The sequence below is a fragment of the Narcine bancroftii genome, unplaced genomic scaffold, assembly GCF_036971445.1.
Source record: "Narcine bancroftii isolate sNarBan1 unplaced genomic scaffold, sNarBan1.hap1 Scaffold_235, whole genome shotgun sequence".
Classification (NCBI taxonomy): Eukaryota; Metazoa; Chordata; class Chondrichthyes; order Torpediniformes; family Narcinidae; genus Narcine; species Narcine bancroftii.
The window spans coordinates 110,620-128,312 of record NW_027211970.1 but is presented as its reverse complement, the minus strand read 5'-3'; the positions used below and the strand labels follow the sequence as shown (position 1 = coordinate 128,312).

The following is a 17,693-nucleotide window of genomic DNA, read 5'->3' as shown; positions in this document are numbered from 1 at the left end:
TAAAGATATATAAAAAGAAACCCCAACTAATGTTATTATGCAAAAAAAAATTGCTTCTCTCCATGTTATGGGCAGTGGCATGTGCCACAAATGCACACATGAATTGGCAGCTGTCAGCCTCTCCCTCCCATCTCTTTTGAAGATGTTACATTTTATTTACTTAAACATGAGCCTAAGCAGATCACCCTTTATCAGTTACCATTATTGCTGTTCAAAATGTTCTTCAAATTGCACTCTGCTGCTCATCACTCATCTCCTCTTCATGATGAATGTCTGGCAGAGAGTCAGCATACTGTTTAGCCTTCTTTAGTTCAACAAAGGACTTGTTTTGGCTTCCTAGAATAAAAATCTTCAGGGTTGCTAGATATCTTAAAACAAAGGCATAACCTTTTTTCCACAGTACTTTTTTAATTGGATTAAATTCCTTTCTTTTGAACAATTCAAAACTTGTATCTCGATAGAAGGAGATCTTATTTCCATTATATTCTAAAGGCTGTTTGGCTGGTATTTCCAAAATCTTCTCTCTTATTTGATAACGAAGGAATTTAACCAGGATTGGACGCGGGTTTTGATGTGGTTGAGGTCTTAAAGCTCAATGTGCTCTTTGCATCTCAATATCTCCCTGAAATTCTTTGACTCCAAGACTTGGATCCAACATTGCAAAAATTGTCTAATAGTATCTCTTTCATCCCCTTCTTTAGTTCCTGCAATTTTTATATTATTTCTTCTACTAAAATTTTCTAAAACATCCAATTTTTGGACCATATGATATTGAGCAGTAATAAAATTAGTTTGGATATTCTCCACCTGATCTTTAATTGAATCATTTTTAAATTCTGTTCCTTTAACTCTTTCTTCCATCTCTTCAAATCTTTTTTTGCATATTCACCACTACTTCCTCTACATGTTTAGTTCTAACATCTGATTTTTCCATTAAAGCTCCATTGTGCTTTATTTACTTCATCATTGCCTTCATTTGCCGATCTAAATTATGCATTCCTTTTCTAGCTTTCATCTGTCTGGTGGCTCTTTCTAATTCTTCATCTTCCATTTCTTCTGACTGTACAACCTCCTCAGAATCACTAGAGTTTGATTCTTCTTCTGTTTCTTCCTATTGAAGCAGTCTACATCTGCTTCCTTCTTCTAGCGATGCTCCTGTTTTGTGCGTTCTGCGCATGTGCGAGGAGATGTGCATGGCGCAGAGACGCTTCTTCTTTTGGAGCCTCTGGCCATTGTTGGAGGTAGTTCAACGTTGGAAAGTCTTGAGTCACCCCAACCACAGACTTCTTCAGATGGATTGCTACCTTTGGAACAGCTTTTGGATCCATCTTTGAGGTAGGCCTCTCTTCTTTATCTTTTAGTTTCTTTTGAGCCAGCGCAGCTTTTTCTTTCTTTGGATACCTCTCTAGGGTGTTCTCTGTTTAAATATTTTTTTCCTCTTTTCCTTTTTAAAAAAAAAAACATTTTTTTAAAACTCTTTTCGAGAGAGCTAGGTTCTGGAACCTGATGCTACACCATCACGTGACATGCCCCCATCTCCCATGTCTCTCAACATCATCATCTAAAGATGCACCATTACAGTCAGAGGTAGAGAAGCAAAAGATGGTCACACACCACCCCCCCCCCCTCGAGTCATTGAGTATCCATGGATTCACATCCAGTGCTTCCACAGCCACACAACCTTCAGTCCAAACCATTAGTACTCTTGCCATTCTAGTTCAAATACATGGATACATGATACCCCTTCAGCCAGTTTCGAGCAGTCCGCAGCCTGCCTGCTGCCTGTGTTTTCTTTATCCTAAGAGTCCTTCACTGGTCCACCCATTTTTTCACTGTCCTGTAGGTCGTCTCCTCTAATTCTCCTCCTCAAATGGGGGACGGTCTCCCCATTTTCTGGTGCCATGCACCAGTCCTCTGGTTTCCTGCAGTCTTCAGCAACTCAGACCCCCCTTCCCCCCCTCCCAGGTCATAGGATTTTAAAATAGACCCCTGTCAACTCTAATGGGCCATTTAAAACCTGTACAGAGCCGATGGCAGTCGGACCCCATGGGGGAAGCGCTGTGTCTCCGTTCCCTATTCCCTGCGGGTCCACATCAGCGGGAGCACTGCCATTACAGTAGTTCCGACAGCGGTACCTTTTTTTTTAATGCTTTTTTTTAAGAAACCATGATTTGCTTTTGAAAGGATTTTGAATAAATAGATGAACACCAGTACAAGCTAAAAGAAGTGGATAGAAATGACAGATACAGCTGATCTCGAACTTGTGCAGGAAAATGGTATAGACTGACCTATTCTACGTAAGAATGTCCATTTTATTTCAGTGAAGATACACTTACCAGGCAGTCTGAACAGTAACGAGAGGCGAGTGTATATAAAGTATTGATCTGCATCTTGCTAAAGATAATGCTTGTTTACATTTAGATGATGATGGCAACAACCAGTGGCCAGAGATTTTGAAATTTCTCTTTGACTCTGTCAGCTCCCAAAATGTGGCACTGCGTGAAGCTGCTCTGCACATTTTCTGGTAAGTTTTGTGTTGTGAAGCACCATTTTAAATCTTGATTATAATGTACAAATGCAGCGGGAAACAAAACGTGATGGGGAATGTTATGAAATTAACTGCAGTGAATAATTTGTGGGTTTTTTTTTGTCAGGAAAATCACAGAAAAAAAATTAACTTAATTACTGCCCGTGTGGTCGTTCACACTGGGCACCTTTTTAGACTGCAAGTCCCTGAGTGCAACAGTGCCGGTGGTTGGACATGCAGCAGAGTGGATGACCGTCAACCAATTTTTCCAGTACGATTTACACTGCAGACTTTCTCCAAAAAGTTGTAGGTCCTGCAAGATAAATCGCAGGGCAGGAATTGACTCCAAATTCTTGCACATTCCTTTTTAGACATGTACTGGCAAAATTCCTTGATTATGCTATCTATAAACCATAATTGACTCAGATTCTCCACTCTTTAATCCATTTGCTTTTAGCAGCAAGATGTTTGATTCAAAAGTCATCCTTTCTCCTCAGACCCTGAATATGTATACTCAAGAGATGTGACTTTGTGAAATGGCTTTGGCACATCAGTGAGAAAACTTTGGTGGTGTTATGTCACTAATAGCTACAGAGAAGTAGTGTGGAAAAAGGCCTTTTGGACTACTGATTCCACGCATCAACCATATGTCCACACTAATCCTATAGTTTGTATTGTTGCGTTCTCATCGACTCTCCCAAGCGACTGTCACCCAATTACACGCAAATGAGAATTCCGAGCAGTCAAATTAATCTATCGACTTGCACACCTTGGGGCATAAGAGGAAACCAGAGCACCCTGATGAGGCACAGAAAAAAAATGTGCAAATGTCACACAGACAGCACTGGAAGTCAGGACTGAACCAGCTCTGTTCCTGTGAGACAGCAGCCCAGCTACAAAAGTTTCTTTGGCTTGGCTTCGCGGACGAAGATTTATGGAGGGGGTAAAAAGTCCACGTCAGCTGCAGGCTCGTTTGTGGCTGACAAGTCCGATGCGGGACAGGCAGACACGATTGCAGCGGTTGCAGGGGAAAATTGGTGGGTTGGGGTTGGGTGTTGGGTTTTTCCTCCTCTGCCTTTTGTCAGTGAGGTAGGCTCTGCGGCCTTCAAAGGAGGTTGCTGCCCGCCAAACTGAGGCGCCAAGATGCACGGTTTGAGGCGATATCAGCCCACTGGCGGTGGTCAATGTGGCAGGCACCAAGAGATTTCTTTAGGCAGTCCTTGTACCTTTTCTTTGGTGCACCTCTGTCACGGTGGCCAGTGGAGAGCTCGCCATATAACACGATCTTGGGAAGGCGATGGTCCTCCATTCTGGAGACGTGACCCATCCAGCGCAGCTGGATCTTCAGCAGCGTGGACTCGATGCTGTCGACCTCTGCCATCTCGAGTACTTCGACGTTAGGGATGTAAGCGCTCCAATGGATGTTGAGGATGGAGCGGAGACAACGCTGGTGGAAGCGTTCTAGGAGCCGTAGGTGGTGCCGGTAGAGGACCCATGATTCGGAGCCGAACAGGAGTGTGGGTATGACAACGGCTCTGTATACGCTTATCTTTGTGAGGTTTTTCAGTTGGTTGTTTTTCCAGACTCTTTTGTGTAGTCTTCCAAAGGCGCTATTTGCCTTGGCGAGTCTGTTGTCTATCTCATTGTCGATCCTTGCATCTGATGAAATGGTGCAGCCAAGATAGGTAAACTGGTTGACCGTTTTGAGTTTGTGTGCCCGATGGAGATGTGGGGGGGCTGGTAATCATGTGGGGAGCTGGCTGATAGAGGACCTCAGTTTTCTTCAGGCTGACTTCCAGGCCAAACATTTTGGCAGTTTCCGCAAAGCAGGAACGTCAAGCGCTGAAGAGCTGGCTCTGAATGGGCAACTAAAGCGGCATCGTCTGCAAAGAGTAGTTCACGGACAAGTTTCTCTTGTGTCTTGGTGTGAGCTTGCAGGCGCCTCAGATTGAAGAGACTGCATCCGTGCGGTACCGGATGTAAACAGCGTCTTCATTGTTGGGGTCTTTCATGCTGGTTCAGCATCATGCTGAAGAAGATTGAAAAGAGGGTTGGTGCCAGAACACAGCCTTGCTTCACGCCATTATTAATGGAGAAGGGTTCAGAGAGCTCATTGCTGTATCTGACCGACCTTGTGGTTTTCGTGCAGTTTGGATAATCATGTTGAGGAACTTTGGGGGACATCCGATGCGCTCTAGTATTTGCCAAAGCCTTTCCTGCTCACGGTGTCGAAGGCTTTGGTGAGGTCAACAAAAGTGATGTAGAGTCCTTTGTTTTGTTCTCTGCATTTTTCTGGAGCTGTCTGAGGGCAAAGACCATGTCAGTAGTTCCTCTGTTTGCGCGAAAGCCGCATTGTGATTCTGGAGAATAATTCTCGGCGACACTAGGTATTATTCTATTTAGTAGAATCCTAGCGAAGATTTTGCCTGCAATGGAGAGCAACGTGATTCCCCTGTAGTTTGAGCAGTCTGATTTCTCGCCTTTGTTTTGTACAGGGTGATGATGGTGGCATCACGAAGATTCTGAGGCAGTTTACCTTGTCCCAGCAAAGCTTGAAAAACTCATGCAGTTTGGCATGCAGAGTTTTGCCGCCAGCCTTCCAGACTTCTGGGGGGATTCCCTTGGTCCCAGCAAAGCTTGAAAAACTCATGCAGTTTGGCATGCAGAGTTTTGCCGCCAGCCTTCCAGACTTCTGGGGGGATTCCATCCATACCTGCTGCTTTGCCACTTTTCAGTTGTTCGATTGCCTTATATGTCTCATCCAGGGTGGGAACCTCATCCAGCTCTAGCCTTAGGGGCTGTTGAGGGAGCTGGAGCAGGGCGGAATCTTGGACTGAGCGGTTGGCACTGAAAAGAGATTGGAAGTGTTCTGACCATCGGTTGAGGATGGAGATCTTGTCGCTGAGGAGGACTTTGCCGTCTGAGCTGCGCAGCGGGCTTTGGACTTGGGGTGAGGGGCCGTACACAGCCTTTAGAGCCTCGTAGAAACCCATGAAGTCGCCAATGTCCGCGCTGAGCTGGGTTCGTTTGGCGAGGCTAGTCCACCACTCATTTTGGATGTCCCGGAGTTTGCGCTGAAGATGGCTGCATGCGCGACGGAAGGCTTGTTTCTTCTCTGGACAGGATGCTTTGTAAGGTGAGCCTGGTGGGTAGCTCGCTTCTTTGCCAGCAGCTCCTGGATTTCCTGGCTGTTTCGTCAAACTAGTCCTTGTTTTTCCTGGAGGAGAAGCCCAGTACCTCTTCAGTGGATTGCAGTATGGTAGTCTTCAACTGATCCCAGAGGGTTTCAGGGGACGGGTCTGTGAGGCGGATTGCATCGTCGAGCTTTGCTTTGAGGTTTGCCTGGAAGTTTCTTCTCGCTTCGTCTGACTGCAGGTTTCCAACATTGAACCTCTTTCTGGGGGCTTTATTGTTCCTGGCTTTGGTTTGAAGTGAAGGTTGAGCTTGCAGTGAACCAGCCGGTGGTCAGTGTGGCATTCCGCGCTAGGCATGACGTCCTCCCCCTCCACGTCCTCCCCTCCACGTCCTCCCCCCTCCACGTCCTCCCCCTCCAACGTCCTCCCCCTCCACGTCCTCCCCCTCCACGTCCTCCCCCTCCACGTCCTCCCCTCCACACGTCCTCCCCCTCCACGTCCTCACCCTCCACGTCCTCCCCCTCCACGTCCTCCCCCCTCCACGTCCTCCCCCTCCACGTCCTCCCCCTCCACGTCCTCCCTCCACGTCCTCCCCCTCCACGTCCTCCCCCTCCACGTCCTCCCCCTCCACGTCCTCCCCCTCCACGTCCTCCCCCTCCACGTCCTCCCCCTCCACGTCCTCCCCCTCCACGTCCTCCCCCTCCACGTCCTCCCCCTCCACGTCCTCCCCCTCCACGTCCTCCCCCTCCACGTCCTCCCCCTCCACGTCCTCCCCCTCCACGTCCTCCCCCTCCACGTCCTCCCCCTCCACGTCCTCCCCCCTCCACGTCCTCCCCCTCACGTCCTCCCCCTCCACGTCCTCCCCCTCCACGTCCTCCCCCTCCACGTCTCCCCCTCCACGTCCTCCCCCTCCACGTCCTCCCCCTCCACGTCCTCCCCCTCCACGTCCTCCCCCTCCACGTCCTCCCCTCCACGTCCTCCCCTCCACGTCCTCCCCTCCACGTCCTCCCCCTCCACGTCCTCCCCTCCACGTCCTCCCCCTCCACGTCCTCCCCCTCCACGTCCTCCCCCTCCACGTCCTCCCCCTCCACGTCCTCCCCCTCCACGTCCTCCCCCTCCACGTCCTCCCCCTCCACGTCCTCCCCCTCCACGCCTCCCCCTCCACGTCCTCCCCCTCCACGTCCTCCCCCTCCACGTCCTCCCCCTCCACGTCCTCCCCCTCCACGTCCTCCCCCTCCACGTCCTCCCCCTCACGTCCTCCCCCTCCACGTCCTCCCCCTCCACGTCCTCCCCCTCCACGTCCTCCCCCTCCACGTCCTCCCCCTCCACGTCCTCCCCCTCCACGTCCTCCCCCTCCACGTCCTCCCCTCCACGTCCTCCCCTCCACGTCCTCCCCCTCCACGTCCTCCCCCTCCACGTCCTCCCCCTCCACGTCCTCCCCCTCCACGTCCTCTCCCTCCACGCCTTCCCCCTCAAAAGATGCTCACAAATTCAAGCTAGCATGCTGGACGTGGAGGGGGGAGGACGTGGAGGGGGAGGACGTGGAGGGGGAGGACGTGGAGGGGGGAGGACGTGGAGGGGGAGGACGTGGAGGGGGGAGGACGTGGAGGGGGAGGACGTGGAGGGGGAGGACGTGGAGGGGGAGGACGTGGAGGGGGAGGACGTGGAGGGGGAGGACGTGGAGGGGGAGGACGTGGAGGGGGAGGACGTGGAGGGGGAGGACGTGGAGGGGGAGGACGTGGAGGGGGAGGACGTGGAGGGGAGGACGTGGAGGGGGAGGACGTGGAGGGGGGAGGACGTGGAGGGGGAGGACGTGGAGGGGGAGGACGTGGAGGGGAGGACGTTGGAGGGGGAGGACGTGGAGGGGGAGGACGTGGAGGGGAGGACGTGGAGGGGGAGGACGTGGAGGGGGAGGACGTGGAGGGGGAGGACGTGGAGGGGGGAGGACGTGGAGGGGGAGGACGTGGAGGGGGAGGACGTGGAGGGGAGGACGTGGAGGGGGAGGACGTGGAGGGGGAGGACGTGGAGGGGGAGGACGTGGAGGGGGAGGACGTGGAGGGGGAGGACGTGGAGGGGGAGGACGTGGAGGGGGAGGGACGTGGGACCTGTCCTCGGGCCTGCGCAAAGGAGCTTTTAGGTGGAGTGCAGTGCGCGCAGTACTGGCCCCCACCCTTTACACCCATGGTTCGTGTGCCGTGGCCAAGCAAGCTGGGACGTGGCAGCGAGGTCCTTGGGTCGTAGGTTTTATATCGGAGTGGCCTTCTCCTATGCAGGTTTCTTACCCGGGCTGGAGGGGCCTGCCTCCCCTCCTAGGTCGGTCCATACCTCCCCTCCTAGGTCGGTCCATACCTCCCCTCCTAGGTCGGTCCATACCTCCCCTCCTAGGTCGGTCCATACCTCCCCTCCTAGGTCGGTCCATACCTCCCCTCCTAGGTCGGTCCATACCTCTCCTCCTAGGTCGGTCCATACCTCCCCTCCTAGGTCGGTCCATACCTCCCCTCCTAGGTCGGTCCATACCTCCCCTCCTAGGTCGGTCCATACTTCCCCTCCTAGGTCGGTCCATACTGCCCGGTGACCGGGGCCGAGGCCGCCGCAGCTCACCCTGTGCCTGGACTGGGGCCGCCGCCTCCCACTCCCTGTCCGGACCGGGGCCTCCCCCTCTCTGCCCGGATCGGGGCCTCCCCCTCTCTGCCCGGATCGGGGCCTCCCCCTCTCTGCCCGGATCGGGGCCTCCCCCTCTCTGCCCGGATCGGGGCCTCCCCCTCTCTGCCCGGATCGGGGCCTCCCCCTCTCTGCCCGGATCGGGGCCTCCCCCTCTCTGCCCGGATCGGGGCCTCCCCCTCTCTGCCCGGATCGGGGCCTCCCCCTCTCTGCCCGGATCGGGGCCTCCCCCTCTCTGCCCGGATCGGGGCCTCCCCCTCTCTGCCCGGATCGGGGCCTCCCCCTGCCCCACTCGACCGAGGCCGGGGCCGCCGTCTCCCCCTTGCTCCTGCCCGGATCGGGGACGCCGCCGTCTACCCTTCGCCCGGACCGGGGCCGCTGCTGCTCTCCCTGTGCCTGGACTGGGGCCGCTGCTGCTCTCCCTGTGCCTGGACTGGGGCCGCCGCCTCCCACTCCCTGTCCGGACCGGGGCCTCCGCCTGTCTCACTCGACCGAGGCCGGGGCCGCCGTCTCCCCCTTGCTCCTGCCCGGATCGAGGCCGCCGCCGTCTACCCTTCGCCTGGACCGGGGCCGCTGCTGCTCTCCCTGTGCCTGGACTGGGGCCGCCGCCTCCCACTCCCTGTCCGGACCGGGGCCTCCGCCTGTCTCACTCGACCGAGGCCGGGGCCGCCATCTCCCCCTTGCTCCTGCCCGTATCGGGGCCGCCACCGTCTACCCTTCGCCCGGACCGGGGCCGGGGCCGCTGCTGCTCTCCCTGTGCCCGGACTGGGGCTGCCGTCTCCCCCTTGCTCCTGCCCGTATCCCCCTTGCTCCTGCCCGTATCGGGGCCGCCGCCGTCTACCCTTCGCCCGGACTGGGGCCGGGGCCGCATTTATCACAAAATGCCAAGACAGAAAATGAAATAAAAATATAAAATTACAAATAATCCTAGTTGTTGTTAGTGTAAGAAAAAGGTAACATTTCGACAGTGCAGGTTGGTCAAAATTGCTGTATTGTAATAAGCACACAAAATGTGTCTACAGCGCACTGTTGGTGTAATTTCCACTTTGTTTTTGGTTTTGGCTGAAAGGAAACCCAAGCACAAATTGGCATTGAAATCCGAACTGGCTGTTTTGGAGCAGTCGGATTTCATTGCTCCGAGCCAGTCAGTAAATGTTCACGCAAGAAAATGGAAACGGGGCTCAGCCATTTTGCTTCTCAACCGTGTTCTGTCGTGTGATAAACTCGTGGCTGATACTAACTTTTTCTACCCACTTTGTACTCTGACTAACCAAATTCTAAAACTCCATTTTAATCATTTAAAACGGACTCCTAACACTGTTGTCAAGAGATGGGGAGCAGCTGCAGTGGGGTAAAAACACTTAAGATTTTTACAATCTTGTGCGGAAGAGTTTAACACTTAAAATTGTGCTATCATACACTGGACTTCCCGACCAAAGATCTCTTTACCCAGTGTTTTAACTTTAATGATCTCAAATACTGAAATTGTATCACTCTTGGGTGTTGCCTTTGCTCTTAACATTTTGAAAAAGTTATTTCTTTTCCACTTCATTGTAAACTATAAAATAATTTGATTCAATTTGGTAATTGTTTTACCCTAGTCATACATCAAGCATTTACTGTAAAATTTCTACAGTGGCGAAATAATGCTGCTTAATAAACCTTGGCTGACAATTTGTAACAAACTCACCTTTGTAAAGAGGCAGTAGAGTGGGTGTACTGGTTAGGGCAATGCCTTTACAGCGCTAATAATCGGGACTGGGATTCGATTCCCATGCTGTCTGTAAGGAGATTGTATGTTCTCACAGTGTCTGTGTGGGTTTTCCTGGGGGGCACTGGTTTCCTCCCACCATTCAAAATGTACCAGGGTGCAGATTAATTGTGTGGCACAGACTCGTGGGTTGAAATGGTCTGTTATGCTGTATGTCATTTTTAAAAAATACTTACTATTATGTACATATTCCCTTTTCTAATGTTAAGTTTGAAGGCAGCCTCCAGAATCTCACTGTGGGCGTTTAAATGTAATTGATCGTGCATGTACTGTTTGCCAGCAATAACCTCCTGAAATGTGATCTTGACACGAAGACGAGGGTGCTGTTTCTGATGCAGTCCTTGGGATCTAGAATTAATTTTTTAAAACAAAAACCTGGAGGCAAATCTTTCAGGTTCATTTATTACCATCTGACTGTATATTTAAAACCAGATAAAACCATGTTTCTCCAGACCATGTTGCACATACATACACTCATAATACACAATGCATATATATGCATGAAAATATAATATTACAAATTATTTCCTTTATAAGAGACCCATGGTTACAGGATATCGTTCATCAATCTCACAGTCTCGGGGAAGAAGCTATTTCCAGCCTGGTAACCCTGATTTTGATGCTTTTGTACCTTCTACCTGATAGTGGTAGGTCAAAGATCCTGTGAGATGGATTGATGGAAGGAATCCTCAATAATTCTGTGAGCCCAATTTAAGCAACACTCCCAGTGAAGGTCATCAGCTGAGAAGAGAGAGAACCCAATGGTTTTCTCATCTGTTAATAATCTCCTGTTGTATCATCCCCACACTTGATGATTCTGTTTGAACGAAATCTAGTTATGAGTCAACAGCGCCAAAGCTTTGTCCCATAAGCTTGCAGGATTGTTATAGTTTTGCCATTGTGCTATTATACTATTATTCAGTTCTAAGATTGGTTTGATGCCCATGCTTGCGCATTAACAATGGAAATCTTGGTGTGGGTGTGGGTGTGGGTGTGTGTGTGTGTGTGTGTGTGTATATTCTGCAGCTGACGTGGACTTTTTACCCCCTCCATAAATCTTCGTCTGCGAAGCCAAGCCAAAGAAGAAGATATATCTAGATAAATAGAGAGAGAAGGCATTCTGGCCATGCACATAGTGGTAGCGGTGAACTGGCTCTGCTTGTTACGCGCAGCTGCGGCAAAGATAGCTTTGTGGGATCTTCTCTTCCAGACCGGAAGAGCGCACGCACACTTACATCAGCGTGATGTGTTCCGTAATGCAAGGGGCGAGCCAAGGACAGCCTTAAAGGCTGCAGCGCGAACTTCAAAGGAAATCAAAGGTGCTAAACGAGCTCACAGCCTGTTGTCTCAGACTTTTCACTGCACTCGCACACAACACACTACACTGGTGACCCCGACGAGTCTCCACGTTCTGAAGTCTCAGCATAATGGACCCCATAGCCGTAGGTGCTGTTACGTTAAAGCTGCCGACCTGGACCAGCACTTGGTTCTGCAAGCAGAGGCCCAGTTCCTGATCAAACTAAATACTTCTATGTCGTCAGCTCGCTCGACCAGGAAGACGCTTCACGAGTCGATGACCTCATCTAAGCACGACCAGAGGAAGATAAATATGTGGATTTAAAAAAAATCTCCTCATGTACACTTATGGACTTTCATGATGCAAGAGGGCTGCCAGTTTCCTTCACTTGGATGGCCTAGGGGATAGGACTCCGTCTGCCCTCATGGATGCGATGCTCACACTGGCAGAGGCCACAAGCCCTGCCTCATGTTCAAGCAGGCCTTCCTCAAGCAAATTCCTGAAAACATTAGGCTCCTACTGGCTGACGTGGATTTCAGCGACCCACATAGGGCCAAGCACGAACCCATAGACAGTCAACCCTGTTACAAGGCCACATCAACATGTGAACAGCACACCCCACCGCACCTAAGACCCGAAAGGCCCAGGGCCCGAAAGGCCCAGGGGGCAAAATGGTGCTTCTATAATCAACGGTGGGGCACAGGAACATGCAGGTGCCACCAGCCGTGCTCGTTTCTGGGAAATGACATAGCCAGCCATGGTGGTTGGCCGACTGAACAGACTACTCCATGTCTGAGACAGGGTCTCGAGCCACAGGTTCCTCGTGGACACATATCCCTCTGCCTTGCTGTCTGCATTTCCGCTACTTCTTGGGGGGGGGGGGGGGGGGGGGGGGGGGGTGGCCGCTGATGTTCGTTTTCCCTAAGTTCTCCAACCCATGGTCTGCTCACCAGCAGCGGTACTTATCCCATGTTTCTGAATTCGCCACCTCCAACTGTTATCTCTCTGGCAAGTAGAATGTTGTTGCTGATGTACTCTCCAGGCCAACAGTCCAGGCTTTGTTGCAAGGCATCGACTATCATGACCTGGCTCGAGTCCAGCAGGACAATCCCAATGCACTCAGCTTCAGGACCCCCACTGGACACCAATGGCGTGATTATCCTCTGTGATGTTTCCACAGGCCAATCCTGACCGCTAGTCCCTGCCCAATGGCGGAGAATAGTTTTCAAAATGATACATGGCTTGTCCCACCCCTCCATCCGAACGACAGTGTGGATGGTATCCTCTAGTTTCATCTGGCATGGGCTACGCAAGCAGGTTAGAGTGGGCAAAAACCTGCACGGACTGCCAGACTGCGAAGGTCCAACGACACACTAAGCCCCACATCCAGCAGTTTGACACTCCAACCTGCAGGTTCCAGCACATCCACCTCGACGTTGCTTGCCCCTTGCCAGTCTCCCGAGGGTCGCACTACCTGTTCACAATGGTGGAAGGTTCACTCTATGGCCAGAGGCCATCCCCATCCTGGATCCAACCACCGGCACATGCGCCAGGGTTTTCCTCTCAGCCTGGGTCTCCTGTTTTGGTGTCCCAGCACACAATAACCGACCGGGGAGCCCAATTCACCTCCAAACTCCTGGGCACCCAGCTACATTGCACCACAGCCTACCACCGTCAGTCCAACGGGCTAGTCGAGCGTTTCCATCGCCACCTGAAATCGGCAACAATGGCACGGCTCAAGAGGCCAAACTGGTTAGATGAACTCTGCTGGGTTCTCCTTGGGACATGCACAGCACCCAAGGGTGACCGCAAAGCCTCATGAGCTAGTCCATGGCAAGACCCTTGCAGTCCCGGGCCAGTTTCTCCTGGTTTCATACTGTAGAGACTGTGAGACAAATTGGGCTCGCTTGCACCATTCTCCTCTCCCCTCCCCAGACTTAACCTCCTGCGCCTATGTGTTCGTTCTGAGGGGCGGGGACAGGACACCTCTCTGTCCCTATGAGCAATCCTACAAGGTGCTCCGAAGGAATGCATCCACCTTTTCACTTGACATTGGGGGCAAGGAGAAACTGTTCACATTGGACCGCCTGAAACCGGCCCATCTGGACTTGTCAGAATCAGTAAAGGTCCCTCCACCAGTATGTAGGGGCCAGCCACTGAGGCAGCAAATTTTACACTCGACGCATCATGAGACCACCAGTGCGGGTTCTTGGCTTGGCGGGGGGGGATTGTGTGGCGACGCACATAATTTGTAGCGTCGTGGGACCTTCTCTTCCAGTCCATATCGTGACATAAGTTCTGGAACGTAAGGGGATGGGCTGAGGACAGCCTTAAAGGCTGCAACGTGAACTTCAAAGTAAATCAGTTGTGCTAAACGAGCTCACAGCCTGTTGTCTGTCTTTTTACTGCAATCATGCACAACACACAGTATACTGGAAAGATAAATGACATATCATCTCAGGGTGGCTCACTTCTCTACTTCATCTGGAATAAAAAAGGAAATTTTAGATTTGGACATACGGCACAGTGACAGATCCATTTGGCCCACAAGCCAGTGCCATCAAATTGACTTACAACCCCCTAGAATGTTTTGAAAGCTGGGAGGAAGTGAGAGCACCTAGAGGAAGCCCACACATACACTGGAAGAAACTCCTTGCACATAGCGCCGAATTCAAACTCCGATCACTGGCGCTGCAACAGCATTGCGCTGTAACAGCATTATGCTAACTGTGCCGCCCTCATGCTCAGCAGTTCAGGTAGCACCTCTGGAGAGAAGCAAAAGTAATGGTTTAGGTTGGTTAGTTCTAGTAAGAATAAACAAAATAATGGAGACATGTTGATATGAGTAGAGAGCCTGGAAAAGTGGCAAGATAAGAAGGGGAAAAAAGTGAAAAGCAGTGACAAAATTGGTGAAGTAACAGGAGTAGTGACTGTAGAAGGTAGAACTCGGTGGTTTTGAGGGGAGCTTCACTTGACTTTTGTTTGATACCTTACTCCTTGAAGTTTGTTTTAGTCACAATGATTCATAAGTTGATGCCAACACTTAATAATGCAAGGTTTTCACACTGTTTGATAGGAATTTCCCAGGAATCTTTGGAAACCAGCAACAACATTATCTTGAAGTCATCAAACGCATGTTGTTGCAATGCATGCAGGACCAGGAAAACTCAATGGTAAGGGCAACCAGTGGTGGTTATTAGTAGTACCTACTCTTTTCCTGTACTTTATAATAGCCATGTGCATTGTATAGTTTTGATTGTTCAGAATATTGAAGTTGCATTGTTTTTGTGTTGATTACTTTTCATGTGATACTGAGATACTGTGCAAAAACTTACTTTGCAAATCACCAGAACCTAAGAACCACAGTGCAAAATTAAAACAAAAGTGCAGAGTATCATTTTGCAGAAAAAAAAAGTTCTTTGAAGTGGGTTCCTGTGTTCCCATGAGTTGGAATGTTCTTGGTTCACCAGGCACATCAGAGACGTGGGTGGTGCTCTACCATCGTATTAAGAGAGCACTGTGCAGTCAGATGTTAAACTGATGCCCTCTGCTCTCTTGGCTGGCTGCAGAAGAGCAAGGCTGGTTAGTGGGACCAGGAGAGAGTCACTTAGGCTTTCAAACATGATTTGCCATCCATGAAGATCATGTCTTATCCCTGTATATCTAGATTCTCTTAATATTCAGAAATGTATTCATCTGTTTTGGATGAGTCAGTGGATTGGATGGTGTTCAGGAACTCAGCTGAGAATCTGCATGATTGTACCCGGGCCGGTGAAGAATTTATCAAGATAGCTGTGGACGAGTGTGTCCCCCATGGGTTTTCCCTAGCCAGAAGCCCTGGATGAATAGTGAAATCTGGAAATGCTGAGAGGCATATCACAGGCATTTAAGACTGAAGACCAGAACACTATACAAGGAGCAGATACAACTTACGAAAAGCTATCTCCAGGTGATGTGGAGATTCTGAACGAGAATGGAAACAGTGTAGGATACCTGACAGCATGGCAGGGCCTAAATGACAAAACCTCCTATAAAACCAAATCTGGTGCAGAAGGAGACCACTAAGCTTCACTCCTAGATCAACTCAATGCCTTCTCCACCCATTTTGATCACTTGAACAAGGGAAAACAACTGTGCACCCTCAAATGCCCTGATGATCCTCCTGTCAGTATCCAAGGATGACAAACTGGCTGCCTTCAGGAGAGTGAATCCAAGGAAAGCATCTGGTCCAATTTGCCAATGTATTCACAGATATCTTTGACATCTCACTCCAGCAGGGCACTTTATTCATCTATTTCAAACAGGCTTCAATTGTACCTGTGCCAAAGAAGAATATGGTAAGCTTCCTAATTGACTACTGCCCAGTGCCACTCGCATCCAAATCATGAAATGTTTAGAGAGATTTATAAACTATTATGACTCCATTAACCATGGCAGCCTGTTCCAGACATCTATCATTCTGTGTACAGTATATATTAAAAAATGCACCACTCGTGTACTTTAAACTTTTCCTCCCTCTGCTTAAACATGTCCTTTGGTATTTGACATCTTTTATAACATAAGAGCATAAGAAATAGGAGCAGGAGTCGGCCATCTGGCCTGTCAAGCCTACCCTGCCATTCAATAAGATCATGGGTGATCTGATCGTTGATTCAAGTCCACCTACCTGCCTTTTCCCCATATCCCTTAATTTTTTTAAATGTAAAATTTATCTAACTGAACATTAAATATGTTTAATGAAGTAGCCTCAACTGCTTCTCTGGGCAGAGAATTCCACAGATTCACTACTCTCTGGTAAAAACAGTTTTTCCTCATCTCCATCTTCAATTTCCTGCCCTGGATCTTGAGGCTGTGTCCCCTAGTTCTTGTCTCACCTACCAGTGAAAACAATTTTCCTGCCTCCATCTTATCTATCCCTTTCATAATTTTATGTTTCCATAAGATCGCCTCTCATTCTTCTGAATTCGAGTCAGTATAAACTCAGGCGATTTTGGTCTCTTCTCCGAGGTCAACCCCTCTGGAGTACTGCACACAGTACTCCAGGTGCGGCCACACCAGTACCCTGTGAAGTTGCAACGTGACCTCCCTGCTCTTGAATTCAATTTCTCTAGCGATGGTCAACATTCCATTTGCATTCTTAATGACCTGTTTCTGCAACCCAACTTTTTTCGATTCATGTACAAGTCCTTCTGCACTAAAGCATGCTGCAGTTTTTCACCATTTCATTAATAATCTGTTATTCTATTTTTCCTACCAAAGTAGATGACCTCACATTACTAACATTGTTCTCCATCTGCCAGACCTTTGCCCACTCACCTAACTTAACTATATCCTTCTGTAGCCTCTCCACATCCTCTGTGCAATTTGCTTTTCCACTCAATTTAGTATAATCCGCAAACATGGGTACACTACATTCTGTCCCCTCTTCCAATTTATCAATGTAAATGGTGAACAGCTGCGGGCCCAGCACCGACCTCTGTGGCACCCCACTTACCACTGTCTGCCAATCAGAAAAACACCCATTAATCCTGACTCTCTGCCTTCTGTCAGTTAACCGATCCTCAATCATGCCGATGTATTTCCACGACTCCATTCATTTGTATTTTATTAATAAGTCCCTTGTGCAGCACCTTATCAAACACCTTCTGGAAATCCAAATATACAGCATCAACCTGTCTACTGCATCCTCAAAGGATTCCAGCAAGTTTGTCAAACAAGACCTGTTCTTTCTGAATCCATGCTGCGTATGTCTGATGATTCCGCTTCATTCTAAATGCCTTAATGACAGATTCAAGCTTTTTCCCGACTGCAGACATTAAGCTAACTGGCCGATAGTTACCCATCTTCTGCATATATCCTTTTTCCAATCTGCCGGGACCTGCCCAGAATCAAGAGGAATTTGGTAAATGACTACCAAAGCATTGACTATAACTCTCACCATTTCCTTCAGTCCCCTGGTATGCATCCCATCAGGACCAGGGGATTAGTCCGCCTTCAGCCCATTAGTTTGCTCAGCCCTATCTCTTTTGTAACAATTATTTTGTCGAGGTCCTCACCTCCCTTCGCATCCCTAACATTGCTGGATGTGTCTTCCACCGTGAAGTCTGGCAAAAAATATCTGTTCAATGTCTCAGCTATTTCCTCATTTCTCAATATCAATTTCCCTATGTTGACTCAAGCCACCCTCTTCCATTTTATGTACTTATAAAGTTTTGTGTACTTTGTCCTAATTTCCCTTCATAATCCTTCTTCCCTTTCCTTATTTCTAGTTTAGTTGTCCTTTGTTGCCTTTTAAAGTTTTTG

General features: G+C 49.9%; 1 protein-coding gene across 7 annotated transcripts in view; it reads left to right on the top strand.

Moving 5' to 3' along the window:
- Nucleotides 1-17,693, top strand: part of LOC138750708 (importin-5-like) — a 144,065-nt gene that overhangs the window by 40,309 nt on the left and 86,063 nt on the right. For all 7 annotated transcript variants that reach the window (XM_069912778.1, XM_069912782.1, XM_069912777.1 and 4 more), the window contains 2 exons: nt 2,422-2,524; nt 14,467-14,563. In XM_069912778.1, coding sequence (XP_069768879.1) covers nt 2,422-2,524; nt 14,467-14,563 — 200 coding nt within the window. The remainder of the gene's footprint in view (nt 1-2,421; nt 2,525-14,466; nt 14,564-17,693) is intronic.